Consider the following 17,240-nt stretch of genomic DNA (forward strand, 5'->3'; position numbering starts at 1 on the left):
CTCCATCTCGCTCTGTCTCTGTCTCTCTCTCTCTCTCTCCCTCGCTCTCTGTCTGTCTCTCTCTCTCTCTCTCTCTCTCTCCGTCTGTCTCTGTCTCTCTCTCTCTCTCTCTCTCTCTCCGTCTCGCTCTGTCTCTGTCTCTCTCTCTCTCTCTCTCTCTCCCTCGCTCTCTGTCTCTCTCTCTCTCTGTCTCTCTCTGTCTCTCTCGCTCTCTCTGTCTCGCTCTGTCTCTGTCTCTGTCTCTCTCTCTCTCCCTCGCTCTCTGTCTCTCTCTCTCTCTGTCTCTCTCTCTCTGTCTCTCTCTCTCTCTCTGTCTCTCTCTCTCTGTCTCTCTCTCTCTGTCTCTCTCTCTCTCTCTCTCTGTCTCGCTCTGTCTCTCTCTCTCTCTCTCCCTCGCTCTCTCTCTCCCTCACTCTTTGTCTCTCTCTCTCTCTGTCTCTCTCTGTCTCTCTCTCTCTCTCTCTCTCTCTCTCTCTCTCTGTCTCTCTCGCTCTGTCTCTCTCTCTCTCTCTCTGTCTCGCTCTGTCTCTCTCTCTCTCTCTCTCTCCCTCGCTCTCTCTCTCCCTCGCTCTCTGTCTCTCTCTCTCTCTCTCTCTCTCTGTCTCTCTCTCTCTCTCTCTCTCTCTCTCTGTCTCTCTCGCTCTGTCTCTCTCTCTCTCTCTGTCTCTCTCGCTCTGTCTCTCTCTCTCTCTCTCTGTCTCGCTCTGTCTCTCTCTCTCTCTCCCTCGCTCTCTCCCTCTCTCTCGCTCTAGAGGTGAACCAGCTTCTCTTGTTTCACGGGGGGCTCGCTATTTGCTGCCGGCATAGGTTGTTTGTTTATTCATTGTTGTCGTATAGAAAACATGTTTGTGTGGGAGATGCTTCTGGACGGGAGCACCACCTGGTTTCAAGACTCATGTCACGTTCGTCAATCGAATACATCCTGCCCCCTCCTCTTCTCATCCCTTCCTCTCACTCTTTCCTATCTTTTTCTCATCTTCTACTTGTTTTATGCTTCTCTCCCTCTCTTTTTGTCTTTTCTCTCACTCTCTCTCATCCGCTCTCCCCCCCCCTCCGCCTCTTTCTGTCTTCTCTCAGTAGCTAAGATGACTGCCATGACAATTATATGAGAGGAGAGGACGCCAAGTGAAGTACCCCCCCCCCCCTGTCGGAAAGAAGGAGTGCTCAAGGTAAAGGGAGTAGAAGAAGAAGGGATAAGAAGAGAGGAAGAGGAGCGAGGGACAGTGAGAGAAAGTGAAGGATTAACGGTGGATGGAGGCGGCTCGGACCGGGGCTACGGAGCGCTCTTCATTGACGAAGAAGAAGAAGAAGAACAGCAGCAGCAGCGGGGGGGAGAAGAGATGGAGGCGAAAGGCAGAAACATGCCCCCAGGTAACACACACACACACACACACACACACACACACACACACACACACACACACAGGCATATGTGCATACACAAACAACAAACCACCAGATGCACATGTGGATCTTGTATGCATACATGACACATGTATAGAAACACTCAAGCAACATTCAAACACACAAACCAGCATGAATGCACCCCATCGGGCAGGAAACCACACACACACACACACACACTGGCGTGCAGATGTGAACAGAGGTCTGGATTCAGAGGGCAAGTGGTTTTGATTCATCTCCGCTGGCATTTGTGTAACTAAGCTAAACATTCGTTTTTCTTTAGATCGGAGAGCACGCTGTGATGTGCGGTGGTTTGATTGAGCAGCGACGGAAATGATCTGTGTGAAGCTCCGCATGTCATTCAGGTTTCATTACGTTGTCTTTTCATGCAGTGTGGCTCTGGTCAACAGATTGTTTTTGTTTTTTTGCAAATACAAAAAGCCGCCTTGATTGGACCAATCAGGATCAAGCAGAACCAGAATAATAAGTGTTGCGTCACCTCGTTCATCGGCTACACTGGATGCAACAGGGCAGAAAATATTTAGTAAAAATTGACCAAGTTGCCTGAACTGTCTTTGTCTGAAACATATTTACACACTTTCTTTGTGTGGTTGGAGTGAAAGTTGTGCATTCATGAAGCTGCCCTTTAAATTAACTGATTTAGGTGTAATATACTTCAGTTTGTATATTTTATTCAGAATGGGAACAATTCACCGCATCCATCTGAGGCCATCGATGTTACAACTTATTTTAATGCAAAAAAACAGCGAACGACCGACTAAAATGAAATACGAGTCTGTTTATGAAGATTGAGACCTCAGTGTGTGTTTACAGGGCGGTTCTTCATCAGAAGCCGTTGAATGTCCAGCAGAGTCCAGTGTGAATATCGTAGCCTGTTGCTGCCACGATGCCGCTCGGGTTTCCTCTTCACTTTAGCATGAAGCGGAGTAGAAACAGCTTTATTCTGAAAGACATGACACACTTCCATTGAGAGGGTGTCGTATGCTTCACAGACTGGAAACCGCTCTGAAACATACGTGTGATATTCGGCCATGGATTTGACTTGAATTTATTTGACTCACCACGAATTTAAAATCCAACGTTGGCCGCGTTCCGTCTTGACAAAAGTTCTGATTGCCCATTAAATAACATTTATTGACTGCACTTTTGTTGAAATACTGATGTTGTGTTTTCCAACTTAACGGACTTTTCTAATCTACAGTTAGTGGCATCGCTGAAACTAGTTTCACATTTAGGTTTAGAGTCTTTCTTTCACTCATCTAACGGATAGAAATACATATTTCACGAGTACACATCCAAAAAAGAGTTGAATTAAAGGAACATCAGACACAGACACCAGTCAGCTGGCCACCAACAGCAAATTACACCGTGAATAACTGCATTAAGTGCATTACAAAGAATGAACAACACATCCTTCCTGTTGTGTTGGTGTTACTTTGCCTGCCGTGCAGTGACCGCTCCCTGCAGTCTTTATGGGACGTTATGCAGCAGTTCAGGGTCAGTTTCAGGGTCAGAGTACCGGCGGTCTCGCTGTTATTTTGGGATTTGTGTTGCCATAGAAACACCCCTCAGGCCAACTGAATGAGCCGAACAGTTTAAAGAAGCTCACGCTGCGATTACTGTTCCCCGTTCCAATGACTGTTGACATGAACCTCCCGTTGTGGAACACGTGAACAGAAAATGTCCGATCCGGGTTTCCAGACTTCCAAATTACTTTTTGTTCTTTAGTCTGAAATCACAGTGAGTCACTGAATAGTTGAGTGGAACCTTTGCCTCCCGTCTCCTCTCCTCCGATGTTTCATTTATGTTTCCTGAAGCACAACAGATGTGTTGTATCTCAATTTCCCTCTCGTCGTCGCACTGTTCGCCTCTCAGCTTGGATTCATGTCTCTCTTTCCTCCCCACTCGTCTCGTCTCCTCTCCACTCGTCTCGTCTCCTCTCGTCTCACCATCCACTCCTCTCCACTCCACTCCTCTCCTCTCCTCTCCACTCCTCTCCTCTCCACTCGTCTCGTCTCCTCTCCACTCGTCTCGTCTCCTCTCGTCTCACCATCCACTCCTCTCCACTCCTCTCCTCTCCTCTCCTCTCCTCTCCTCTCCTCTCCTCTCCTCTCCACTCGTCTCGTCTCCTCTCGTCTCACCATCCACTCCTCTCCACTCCTCTCCTCTCCTCTCCTCTCCTCTCCTCTCCTCTCCTCTCCTCTCCTCTCCTCTCCACTCGTCTCGTCTCCTCTCGTCTCACCATCCACTCCTCTCCTCTCCTCTCCTCTCCTCTCCTCTCCTCTCCTCTCCTCTCCACTCCTCTCGTCTCCTCTCGTCTCACCATCCACTCCTCTCGTCTCCTCTCCTCTCCACTCGTCTCGTCTCCTCTCGTCTCACCATCCACTCCTCTCCTCTCCACTCATCTTGTCTCCTCTCGTCTCACCATCCACTCCTCTCGTCTCATCTCACCATCCACTCCTCTCCTCTCGTCTCGTCTCCTCTCGTCTCACCATCCACTCCTCTCCTCTCCACTCGTCTCCTCTCGTCTCGTCTCACCATCCACTCCTCTCTTGTCTATTTTACCCTCTTATGTGTACGTTAACCTCTATGTCCTGCTTCCTTTTCTTTTTTTGTACCTTTGCAGTTGTCCTTTGTTGTCTTTTCCGCTTAAGCTTATCAGTTTTGTTTCGCCCCCAGACGTCCTATTGATCTTATCAGCAAAGAGTTGTCCTCCAGACCTCTGTTTCGTTCTAACAATCATTAAAGTGAGTCATTTTGAAATCCTCATTCTGACAGAAAGGTCAGAAAGAGAGTTTCTCTGATCCATGAAATAATGGATTTTCTTTGTTCAAATTTTCTTGGGGAAACTCATTGACAGGCTCACAGAAGAGGATTTGCCATGTCTCCCAGCAGTCCATCTTCCGCTCTCAAATGTTCCTTTTTGTAACAATATTTGGTGTTTTATATCCTTGTTGATGCATCGGTCGGCACTTTGTTCCTCTGCTGAGTGCTGCCAACGTGTCTTCATGCTTCAGGCTGTGTACGCTGTTTTTTTGATAAAAGAAACGCTCCAGTGTGCTCACCCACAATGCAACGGGAAGACTCAACCCCATCAGCATCTCCCACCACTCACCCACAGTGGCCCATGTTAATGCATCAATATTTGACAGTTCAATGCATGACTTGTGAGCAGGGTGGTTGTATTATCATGCGTACTGGTGTGTACTTCAGACACATGATTTTGGTGTCTGTGTTCTCCTCAGATATTAGTTTCCTTCCTCGCCCAGCGATGGTGTGGTGCGAGCGGGGCATCCAGGTGCTGCTGACCACCATGGGGGCGTTCGCGGCCTTTGCCCTCATGACGGTGGCCATCGGCACCGACTACTGGCTGTACGCCCGCGCCTTCATCTGCAACAGCACGGCCAACTCGTCCCAGGACGACTCCAACAACAAAGACAAGAAAGACCCTGGGGCCCTCACCCACTCCGGCCTCTGGAGGATCTGCTGCCTGGAAGGTACAGCTGGTTGAATATGCCGATGCATGTTCACGCATGTGTGTGTGTGTGTGGGGGGGAGGCTCTGGAAACCTTTTGGATGTGTTGGTAGAATGTGTGTGTTTTCTGAAGCGTTGGTCAATGTGCTCATCGGTGTAATCTGACATGTTCTTTTCACTCAAACACCACAGCAGTATGATATACAGTGTAGTCCTACTCTTTCTTCATCTGGTGTGTTGATCTGCTCTTTAACCTTTTGGATTCGTTGTCAGTGATGAGATTTACAGTCCAGTCGCCAGGAAAAACTGTTGGCGTCGTATATTTCTGCAGACCATGAATATGTTGAGTGGAACTGATACATTACTTGTTACGCAACATTATGTAAAAAAGTCTGCTCAGGGTTGTTGTTATTTATTTATAGTTTGTTACGTTACGTTTTTAGATGTGAAATCCAGAGTAAACGTTGCTTTTTGTTTGATATGTAACATTACATGAAGTCCTCTCACGGGGATTATTTATTGGTGTCACTTTTACGTGTGACACCAAAATAAAACGTTGACTTTACGCTTGTTACGTAACATTCCGTAAGAAATGGTTTCACTCGGTTAACCACGTAGTATTTCTGCAAAGCGTGACACGAAGCTCTTACGACGCTTCGGTTTGCAGAAACATACGATGCCAAAAACATTTCTGGAGACTGGGTTGGAGAACGACAACCCATAATTGGTCGGGCGCCTTCTCAAAGTGCCGCCGGTTGAACTTCTCCAGCGCTGCGACCATGTTGGTGAAGCTACTGTGATCCGCCGTGTTTACTTGTTTCCGCTACATCTTGGCCTGTGGCACAATTCAGAGAAGAGGATTTCAGGATGTTTCGATATCAGCTTTGCTTAATTGTTCCCCTGCTGCAAACAAACACAGACATATACTCAAGCTATGCATTCAGCATCAAGCTCATCACAGTGCCCCCGGGCTCAGATATGAGTGGTGACTCATCCAGTGATTATAGTTCTCCTGCATTGCTGCAGCTGACAGACGGGTTTGATAGGACAGCTCGCACACATAATTCACTCATAAACAAGATGAGGTTTCTGGGCCGAGCTACCTGTTTCAAAGGTTCTTGTTTTTTAGTTAAAGGGGTCACGAGTTGCATTTTAACACCAGTAAATTACCACGTTCATTTTGAGGCATCAGTATAATTATCATAAGCAAGAGAGCAGCAGCCTTTTCTGCTGAATATTTATTGGATTCATAGCTTTAAAAGTTCTATAATTAGTTAGGTAGAAGTAATCTTTTGCAAACTGTTTCCTGTGGAAAGATCTTTAGATGTTCGTGATGTATTCACGAACATCAACGTGTTGTTGCCTGGCAGCGTTTTCAGAAATCATCCGATGTGTTACATAGATTCTCTGCCTTTTCATCCCAATTTCTGTCCACTGGTCCCGTTGGGGGATTCCTCTTCCCTTTGTTAAACCCGATCCTGTCCCAGAGCATCCATAATGTATGTGACATTCTGTCTCCAGAAGATCTGATATCCATTCAGGCTTTTCTTAGCTGACTCTTATCCACATTGTCGAAATCATCTCAATATTCAGCCATGACATTGGAAATCTTTTCAAAAACACAAAGCCACGCTTTCCGTACTCCCACACAGCAAACTGCCAAGATTCCACCGTTGTCAGAACGAGACTTCTTCCATGTTGTCAGCCACTGATAATAACATTCTCAGCTTGTCAGTAGCACTGCTCGTCAAACATTAATTGACATGTCAGCTTGCCCCTTTAAGATGAAATTCCAGCCCGTTTATCGGCCGGCATCTGCAGCGCTCTCGCTCAATACGGGACCAATTCCAGCGTGACTTTCCTTTTTGGTTTGACTCAAATGTCTCAACAACTGTTGGATGGATTGCCACGGGGTTTAGCACATACGTCCTTGTGTCCCTCAAGATGGATTGTAATTTAACCGACGTATCAACTATGTATGTGATCGGCTCATGGTACCAATGCCGAGGCATCATGATGCTTTGCAATAAATCGTCCTTAGACTCTTGGAGCTCAGGTCTTTCTCGCTTTCTTCCTCATTTTTTTAAAGCAATTTAATTTGCTTTCTCGTCTTCAGTTCGTCTGTCACTCATGTCTTACATCTGTTAGCTTGTTTATTTATCTATCTTCGTCTCCTTCATCTCTCTCTTTCTATTTCCTTGCCATCTACCTCTCTTCCTCCATACCTCCCACACTCACTCATCACTCCTTCTTTTCTCCCCTCTCTGATCATTTAACATTTATCTCACCGTAAACGTCGTTTTTTTCCCCCCACGTCTGTCTTCACTTTCTTCCCTATCACTTATTCTCTGGCAGAAATTGTAGCCATCATCCTTTTCTCATCGTTGATCTCTACCTTCCCCTCTTCCTCACGCTCTCCTCCTCTTCCTCTCTGTCGTTTTTTTTGCAGGCTTGAAGCGAGGTGTGTGTTCCCAGATCAATCATTTCCCAGACGACGCAGACTACGACCAAGATTCTGCAGAGTATCTGCTGCGTGAGTGGCACACACACGTTAATAAGTGAATGGCACACACACACACACACACACACACAGTGCACTACACTCGTTGTGCATGCACACATCTCAACAGAACACAACACACATACACGCGTGACAGTCTCCATCACACACGTATAGAGAAAGGACAGAAGGGGATGGTGGGCGGACATCAATGCACGGATGTCAGATTCAAGCAAAGTGTTCCTGAGGCGTGTGTGTGTGTGTGTGTGTGTGTGTGTGTGTGTGTGTGTGTGTGTGTGTGTGTGTGTGTGTGTGTGTTTAAATGCCCAGGTGCATGGGGTTGGGAGTCTGGGGGTGTACAGAAAGCTTTTTTTTTCACAGCTGAATTGAAAGAACAGCCTTCACTAATGGTTTATTTTCAGCTCAGGATTCAGGTTTCACATCCAGCCTCCATATTGTGATGTTCGTACAGCCCTGAATCTTATACGCTCCATCCATATGTTATATAAAGATATCTATTTCTGTGAAGGAGGCTGCGATGCTACCCGACCACTTGACTGAACAAGATCTCTTCCACCTCTCCAAAGGCTGCGCAATCTTTATTCTTTTAATTGATGGAACATTTTTAGTATTTATAGTAAAGGACGACTCTGATAGATGCTCCGGATATTTATAAATATATATTAATGCTGGGCAAGTTAACGCGTTCATTTCGTGTTAACGCATTCATTAATTAACGCCGACAATTATTTTATCGCGCGTTAACGCATTTTTTTAATTTAATTTTTTAATTAATTAATTAATTTATTATTTTTTTCTTGAAAGACAAGAGACTACACAGACATAACAACAAGATGACAAGAACAGTGGTTTAAAATCCAGCAAACATCCTATAGTCAGACTCTTACATGTTAGTGCACCTATATGCTGAATTTCACGGTAAACGCATTGAAACCGCACAGATCGGGAGCGAGCGAAGGACTTTGAAAGTTAGCGGAAAGATTAACGTGAGACAACATCCGGTTTCTTCAGACGAACATCCGGTTTTCAGAATAAAATGCCAACAAAGTATGAATTATATTCACATTAATTATGAAACATGCTGCCTGCATCTTGTGAACTTTTGTGCACTTTTGTTCATATTGCAGTACTTTTAAAATAAAAGTGCGCAATACACTACTTTTGAATTCATTATTGAACTTTGCCATAACAATGTGATTAATCGCGATTAATTGCAAAAAATCCATGCGATTAATCGCGATTAAATATTTGAATCGTTGCCCAGCACTACCAGCAGTCACTTATATATATATATATATATATATATATATATATATATTCCAGATAGGCTGCCGCGTATTCTCGATGGGGACGTAGTACCTGGTCCATCAGTCTCTGGTACGTGGGGGGGGCTCCGTGGAGACCGAACGGCAGCCTCTTATAGTGGTACAGTCCCATGGGAGTAGTGAAGGCCGTTTTTTCCCTGTCTTCGGGGGCTACTGCCACTTGCCAGTAGCCTTTAGTCAAGTCGAGGGTGGTTATGTATCTGGCCCTCCCGATGCGCTCTATCATCTCGTCCACCCGGGGCATCGGGTAGGCATCGAATTTTGAGATGGCGTTGAGCTGCCTAAAGTCATTGCAGAACCTGACTGAGCCATCGGGTTTCGGAACCAACACTATAGGGCTGCACCACTCGCTCGTCGAGGGTTCGATGATGTCGGCCTCCAGCATACTCTGTACCTCCCTCTCTATCGCCCCCCGGCGGGCTTCGGGGATGCGGTACGGCCTTAGCTTCACCTTCTTCCCGGGCTCGGTGATTATCCGGTGTTGCACCAGTGTGGTGTATCCGGGGTCCGGGGAGAACACGTCCCGGAACCGATCCACCATTTCCCGGACGTCCTGCTTCTGCCGGGGGGTCAACTCTTCTCCCACGGGTACCTCGACTGGCTCCGTTTTTCCTGGGAGGGTAGAGAGAGAGAAACAGAGCATGGCATCCCTACGCACCCATTTCTTGAGCAGGTTCACATGATAAACCTTCGTCGGGTGCCTCCGACCTGGTTGCCGGACTCGGTAGTTTACCGGCCCCAATTTCTCCATCACTTCATACGGCCCCCTCCATCGGGCTAGAAACTTACATTCCGCCGTGGGTACCAGGACCAACACCCGATCCCCTGGGTTAAACACTCGGGGTTGGGTTCCCCGGTTGTACACGCGGGCTTGGGCCGCCTGTGCCTCGGCCATGTGTTCTCGGACGATGGGCCAGAGGGATGCCATCCTCACCCTCATCTCCTCGACGTGGTCCACCATGGTGCGGTAGGGGGAGGGTTGGTGTTCCCAGGCTTCTTTGGCCAGGTCGAGTAGCCCCCGGGGTCGTCGACCGTACAGGAGCTCGAAGGGCGAGAATCCGGTAGATGCCTGGGGCACCTCTCTGATGGAGAACATCAGGAAGGGTAGCAGTTGGTCCCAATTCTTCCCGTCCTGGTCCATGGTTTTTTTCAACATTTTTTTCAGTGTCTGGTTGAATCGTTCTACTAGTCCGTCCGTTTGGGGGTGATACACCGACGTCCTCAGTTGGGTCACCTTCAGCATGCCACACAGATCCTTCATGATCCTAGACATGAACGGGGTTCCTTGGTCGGTGAGAATCTCCTCCGGTATTCCGACCCTGGAAAACAACATCACCAGCTCCCTTGCAATGCCCTTGGTGGCCATAGAGCGTAGGGGAATGGCTTCGGGATACCGGGTGGCGTAATCCACTATCACCAGGATGTACCTGTGTCCCCGGTTGGTCTTGGGTAGTGGCCCCACTAGGTCCATCCCGATCCTGCTGAAGGGGACGGTGATGATCGGCAGGGGCACCAGCGGGTTTCTGTGATGGGGTTGTGGGGCCACTTGTTGACATTCGGGGCAGCTCCGGCAGTAATCCTCCACGGCCTTTTTTATTCCGGGCCAGTGGAACCTGGCCCTCACCCTTTCCAGGGTTTTCTCCACTCCTAGATGGGCACCTAGGATATGGGAGTGGGCTAACTGGAGGACAGAGGGTATGAAAGGACGGGGTACCAGTAACAACCTGAGGGGGGCCCCGTCCCTTATTACTACCTGGTAGAGGAGCCCGTTATAAATGGAGAAATGTGTGGGAGGGAGGTCTCTTACCCCGTCCAGTGGTCGTCCGTCTACGGCGGCCACCTGCCGAAGGGCGTGGGCTAGGTTGGGGTCCTCCAACTGGGCCGTCCCAAACCTCCCTGTGAGGGGCCCGGGTAAGATGGGCTCCTCCGGGTCCTGGGGAAACAGCCCGGCCAGCTCCTCTTCTTCGAGGGAGGGGGTATCTGCCTCCTCGGGGATGGGCGGCGCCTCTCCTTCGGGCTCACTGGGGCTGGAGGGTCCGTCGTTCTCGACGGCTGTGGCATATACGTCCTCGGGGTTGGGTTGGGTGGCCTCCACCAACGCCCGGGCCACGGCACTGGCGACTCCTTCCGATAGGGGATCGGTGGAGATCTCCTCCCCCAGCCCACAGATGGCTTTCTTCTTGTACTTTCGGTGAGGGGTCGTACCTGGTTTCACCACCAGGCTGCGCCACAGCTCCTGGAACACGGGCAGGTCTCGGCCGACCAGCACCTCTACGGGGAGTCCTTCCACTACTCCTGCAGTGCCGACGTATCTACCCCTCGTCGTGTATATCTCGAGGGCGGTGGTGGGGTATTCGCGGGTCTCCCCATGGATGCACGTGACCGCTCGGGTGCCGGTTAGGAGCGGGTACTGAGCAAACGTAGGTCTCACCAAGGTAATAGCGCTCCCGGAGTCCACCATCGCGGAGGCGTCGCGGCCGTTTACTTTGACCGGGGTGAGGGGCATGTGGTCCTCGTGAGTGGCCCAGCATCCGGTAATCAGTCCGCATGGGCGACTCCCCTCACTGGCCGTGGGCATGGGTGCGTCCTGGCGGTGAGGACATTCCCAGGCGATGTGCCCGATCTCGCCGCAGTGGTAGCACCTCCTCTCTTCCGGTCCAAACGCCGGCCGACGTCGGGGAAAGCCTGGGGGAAAGGAGGGAGACACATAGGTAGTTTCCTCCGTTCTCATCTTTTCTTTGCGGGTGGACCCCTCCACTTTCGGGTTTCTTCCCCCACGCACTAACGCTTGTGCTGCGTGGTAACCCTCCATGATCTCTACCAGTTCCTCGAGGTTGCGGGGGTTTCTCTGGCCGGCCAATTTTTTTGCCTCATACGGGAGGGATCTAAGGAATTTGTCCATGACGACACGATCGGTGGGCGACACCTCGGTTGGCTCTGCGTGCAGCCAGGCCGTCGTAATCCTCTTGATCTCATGCATCTGGGCTCGCGGAGAAAGGGAGGTGTCATATGTCCATTCATGAAATCGTTGTGCCTTTATTAACAGCGTGACCCCGCATCGCTGTAACGCTTCCGCTTTCAACACCCGGAAGTCAACTTTTCCAGCGCGCTCTAAGTCCTGATACGTTACTTGCGTTTCGTTGATCAAAAAGGGGGCTATCAACTCAGCCCAGTGCTCTTCTGGCCATTTTTCCCGGAGTGCCGTTGTCTGGAATATCTGAAAAAACACTTCAACATCGTCAGCTGCCGTCTGCTTGAGAAGGAAGCGCGCTGGGTTGGCTTTCTCCACGGTACGTTGCTCCTGTTGTGTCTGTAACATGCCCTTGATTTCGCTTTGCATCGCCTCCGCGCGTTCGGTTTGTACCTCCATATACTTCTCCATGTGTACTTGCTGTTGGTATTGTTGTTGCTGCTGGGCTTGGAGGATTTGCATTTGTACTTGCATGGCTTGTTCGTGGCGTTTTTGGGTTTCCTGGTTGCTAGCGATTAGCCCCGCTAGCAGCTCTTGAAATGGCACCGGGGTGGCCATGCTTACTGGGTCGGTCGGTCTATCGGTCAGTGTTGCCAGAACCGGACTGTTCCCACATTCTCCACCAAATTGTGACAGCCCCCGGGGTGGCAAGGGGGTTTCACGACAACACGGACCAATAAACACAACCAGTCGGTAGATAAATGGTGCAAGTGAGGTTTTTACTGAATATAGAGAGTGGATAGAGGTAGGATAGACACTCAACAATACACTGTCCGCTTTCCCGAGGGATGGTCGGTGTTCACTTCCACGGTTCGGTGCACAACGGGTATTCCTCATACGGTCCAGGGCGCGGGCAGGAGCAGGGTAGTCGTACAGGCAGGGGTCGGGAGCCGGGCGGGTAGTCAGACGTTCCAGGGTGATCAAGGGGTAAGGCAGTTGTCTCCAATGGGTTTGCTGTTTCTCCGTCTCCTTCCACTCCTACTCTCTCCTAGTTTCCTGTGTCCGGGGCCCTTTTATAGTCCCCTCCTCCTCCTCTGATAGGGTGTGGTCGCTCCCTCGTCTCTCCTCCTCAGGTGTTGCTTGTTGGGCTGATGGTGGTTTGGCGCTCTTTTCCACTCCCTGACATGGGGGCTCCGCCTCCATGTCAGGCAATATCGTCCCTCTACCACTTCTCCTCTGAGGTTGCCCCTCCGGCTGCCACAATATATATATATATATATACGTATATATATATATTAACAATTTTCCATCAACAATGGCAGTCACTGATAATGAAAATTCTTACAGTTGAGGCGCTAGAACCAGTTTGTCATTTGACTGAAATCATAAACCAGATATCAAAATAGTTCCAGATTATGTTTCTGTTGAGCGATGAACCATTTCAGTTCGACTTCTAACAGAAAATAGCATGAAAAGTTCAAACCAGCAGGAGGTAATTATCACTAATTATTCTCCAGAGGGCTACAACACACTAGGGGTTTGTCCCTTAAGCCCCAAATGTCAGAAATTCACCACAAAACTCCTCCAGCTCATGATTCTTTCCTCACAGCTACAGATAATCAATAAATAGTGCTGAAGAGACAAACACGAACCACACAACCCCTTTTCCTCTTAAAAACAACCTCACAGAATCATTTGCAACCACAGACACGTCTGACAGAAGCTTCTCTGAATATATGCTGATCACAGCATTATCGCTTCCCTTCAGAAGCAAACAAAAGCTAACGCAGCTTCAAAAGTCACCTTCACAACTTGAAGGCTCTGCTTTTTCCACATGTCCCTGCTGGAGATCGAGCTATTCAGCATTTTCATCTTGTGTAATGTCTCCTTACGTTATCTCAGGGTTTGAGGTGCCTGCGGAGGAATTCACTGTTTTAGGGGATGTAATGCGACTTTTTGCAGCCGTACCGACGGCCCTGCGTGGTCCTTGTGATGATCCACAAAGGTACCAAAGGAACTTTACACGGTAAAAACAGAAATAATAAAAGCAAATACAATATAATAGGCAGGCTATCAGTTTAAAATGGGTGAAAGATGTACAAACCCCAAAAGAGATTATGTTCTAAACATTATTGAGGACAAAAAGTATGACTGTAGATAGCTGCTGCTCCAGAGCCAAGCGGTGGTGTCGGCTATAGCGCCTCTTGCTAACACGACATCTCCCAGGAGCGTCACAAGGCTGTTAACTTTGCAGCTTCACATTTTTCAGTCAGTACACGAGCTGATGTGTGTTTCTGTCCTCGTCTGCAGGTGTGGTGCGAGCCTCCAGCATCTTCCCCATCCTCAGTGCCACACTGCTCCTGCTTGGTGGAGTGTGTGTCGCTTCCAGCAGCTTCTACAAGAGCAAAAGGAACATCATTCTGGGTGGAGGGATTCTCTTTGTCGCCGCGGGTGAGAATGCAGCTGTGTCGTGGTTTTTGGGCATTGGAATTTGATCAAAGCGGGAACTCATTATGCGCAATCTGCTTTGGTATTTTCGCTCCGGTTGGTCCACCTTTGGTTGTGTATCTTTGTCCTTCCAATCAGTCTTATTCCACTCAAAACTGAAATGAAACAGCCATTTCACATTTCGATGTTTCAGAGCCTTCGGTCTGATACAGGCATAATCAGTCGTTCTTATGCAGGATATGCAGATTGATTTTCATAATGGGCCTGCCTCTCATCTGTATAATTGAAAGGAAACAGTTCCAGCATCTCTGCCTGGAAAACAATTTAAGGAAGCTGCAGGTTAATGTGTCTGAGGGGAGCACTTACAGTAGAAGTCTTGTATATTTCCTCAGGCCTCAGCAACATCATCGGAGTGATTGTGTACATCTCGGCAGCCCTGAGCGACATCTCCCCCAAGAAAGACGAGGACAAGAAGTGGCACTACTCCTACGGCTGGTCCTTCTACTTTGGCGGCCTGTCCTTCATCCTGGCCGAGATGGTGGGTGTCCTCGCTGTCAACATCTACATCGAGAAGAACAAGGAGCTGCGCTGCCGCTCTCGCACCGACCTCTTCAAGAGCACCACGCACGCCGTGCTGCGACTGCCCAGCTACCGTTTCCGCCGACGCTCCCGCTCCAGCTCGCGTTCCACCGACCCGCCGCGCTCGCAGGAGACCTCGCCCATTGGCACGTCCAAGACCTTCAGCCTGCCACCATCTGCTCCACCCTTCTCTGTGGCCACCCTGCCCAACCCGCACCACTCCAGCAGCGGCGGAAGCGGAGGAGGCGGCGACATCTCCATGTACACCCTGACCAGGGACTCCAAGCTGGGCAGCCTCGGAGGCGGCGCCCCACCTCTCTACGGCACGGTGGACCGCGCCACTATGTACCAGCTCCACAACTACTTCCCAAAAGATTCCAGTGGTAGTGGCGGAGGAGGAGGAAGTGGAGGGGTGATAAGCAGCGGCACACTCCCATCTCACTCCAAGTCCAACTTGGCGGCAGCAGCGGCTGTAGCCCAGAATGCAGCACCGCTGAACACCTCCACATCAGCCGCCCCACCGGCCCAGCCCGCTCCGATATCTACAGCCACCATGGAGAGGGACCGGGGGAACATGGGAACCCTGGACCGACTGACGGCCAAAAGGGACCGGGATAGCAACTCAGATACTCTTAACAGGAAAACTACGCCAGTTTAAAACAAAGCTTCAGAGAGGAGGGAGAGAGTGTTGAAATAAAAGAGACGTTGGAGATATCACAGTTGAAAGAGAGGAAGAGTAGGGTGACACTTCAACGGTCATGTTTCCGTCCTTGAGCCTGGGGTATCTAGCTGCCATAATTACTTACCAATATCATTAACAGTCATAGAACACCTGACATTATGTGCAAATTCATGACGACTGCCTTAAAATGGTCATGACTTTAGCTTCAAAACCTTGTTTGCAAGTCAATTGCACAGCAATGGTGCAGTGGAGGCTTCGGCACAAAGGAATTGGTTTGGTGCACATGGACAACTGGGAGCTTTCCAGTAAAACCAGTCTCCCGGTGAAGCATTTGGGGGTTAAGTGCCTTGCTGAAGAAGAGGCTGGGGAGCTCAGTAGTTATTAGACCCTTCTTCATTTTATCAACTGCGAGAAGGAACTCCCAAGCTTTGATTTTTTAATTTATAAGTCTAAAGACATCCCCGTTCAAACTGAATCTGGTTTAAAAACGTTTTTAAACACATCCAGACGTCCAGGTTGGAAACCACCAAATCAATGCATCCTGGTATTCTAAAACACTTTAAAGCATCATAAATAATAAAATAAGTGTCCAGATGGTGTAAGCCACAACTCTGTTACATTACTGTGTTCAAAAATAACAGAGAGCCACAGACGGGTACATTCAGCCAAGTAACCAGCTGCCCAGTAATCAGTTGACTGCCAACGTAAGGTCAAGGTCCACAGTAGCTACTTAACCTCAGCCATATCTAACCTGCTGACACACACGCCAGAGCCTATTTATTGTTCATTGTGTGTCAAAGGTAATTACAGTGACAGATGGGCATTCTCCACACTCCCAGAAAAAGGCACAGCCATAGACTTCACCCTGTACGCCTCCGTTACACCACTGCCCGTTGTCACAGTTCGGTCAAACACTGCAACAAATGTCCATCTGAACAAGTAGCTTCATCTGACGTTAAAGTCCTCGAGAAATATGAGCTGAATTCTGGCCAGATGGAAGTAGACCGCTCTTCTTGTGCCTCGACAAAAGGAATGTCTGGTCTCGAGGAAAATGAAGAGGTTGTTAAGACAGGTACGGTGGCCTGCAATGGACACAAATATGACAGCAGCTGCCTGCAAAGTTAATAAATTACTCGTAAATTGCACCAATCGTAATTTTGTAAACAGCTGCAAAACAATGGTTTAAAACCCAGAAATCAGAAGCTGATCAAGTAATTATTTGACCACTGGTATTGATCAACTGTCATCAGACAGCAGAAATGTTGCTAAATGCACCTTCAAAGGTCAACGGAAGTACTTGTAAAGATGGACTTTTAGGCACACTATGTGACGTTTAATTGGCTAAATTGATTCCAGGGTTTGTATGACTGTTTATGAAGGTAATTTCATACCAAAGGCTACAAGGCAGCATCCGTTGAGTGTTCCTGCAAAGGGCTGCAACCACAGGCAACAGGGTGGGGGTCAATTCAGTTTACAATCCGGGGGGGGGGGGGGGGGGGTCAAAAGCTAGACACTCCACTATGATATATCAACCGTTTTATCATTCCTGACTTACGACCTTTGCACAGCGATGGCATGACGAATAAACAACACGAAAATGTGAAACACTCGTTTTATTGTGGAAGGTAAAAACGAAAAGAGTGGATCTGGTCTGCGCCGCCTTTGTCAAGAATGAAAGGAATAATAAAGGTTAGCCGTCAGACTATGGAGCTTCGATGTTGTTGGTTCATAAATATAGGCACAACTCAACCAGCTCCACACAACATGATCGGTTGACGCTTCTATTTGCAGTGCAAAAGGTCCGAAAAATCGGCATTGTAATCGTGACAAAAGCAACAGTTGGGAAAAATATTGACGTGCCAAATTGTCGCAAA

At 48.8% G+C, this 17,240-nt stretch overlaps 1 protein-coding gene across 2 annotated transcripts; it reads left to right on the forward strand.

Moving 5' to 3' along the window:
* The first annotated feature begins 1,152 nt into the window (after window positions 1-1,152).
* On the forward strand, window positions 1,153-16,804 carry cacng8a (calcium channel, voltage-dependent, gamma subunit 8a). Of its 2 annotated transcripts, none has more exons than XM_079288256.1 (5): window positions 1,153-1,371; window positions 4,671-4,922; window positions 7,350-7,433; window positions 13,968-14,108; window positions 14,498-16,804. In XM_079288256.1, the coding sequence occupies exons 1-5, from the start codon at window positions 1,341-1,343 to the stop codon at window positions 15,340-15,342; spliced, it is 1,353 nt and encodes a 450-aa protein (XP_079144382.1). In that variant the 5' UTR covers window positions 1,153-1,340; the 3' UTR covers window positions 15,343-16,804. The 2 variants fall into 2 exon arrangements, with proteins under 2 accessions (XP_079144382.1, XP_079144383.1); XM_079288257.1 differs by having other exon boundaries at window positions 4,695-4,922.
* The last annotated feature ends 436 nt before the right edge of the window (window positions 16,805-17,240 follow it).

This window comes from Melanostigma gelatinosum (assembly GCF_949748355.1).
Source record: "Melanostigma gelatinosum genome assembly, chromosome: 17".
NCBI classification, from domain to species: Eukaryota; Metazoa; Chordata; class Actinopteri; order Perciformes; family Zoarcidae; genus Melanostigma; species Melanostigma gelatinosum.

Bases quoted from the DNA above. Each gene is read 5' to 3' on its own strand.
- cacng8a (XM_079288256.1), top strand. From the start codon at position 1,341: ATGGAGGCGAAAGGCAGAAACATGCCCCCAG. The intron at 4,923-7,349 runs GTACAGCTGGTT...TTTTTTTTGCAG, and splicing joins GAGGATCTGCTGCCTGGAAG to GCTTGAAGCGAGGTGTGTGT. The intron at 7,434-13,967 runs GTGAGTGGCACA...CCTCGTCTGCAG, and splicing joins TTCTGCAGAGTATCTGCTGC to GTGTGGTGCGAGCCTCCAGC.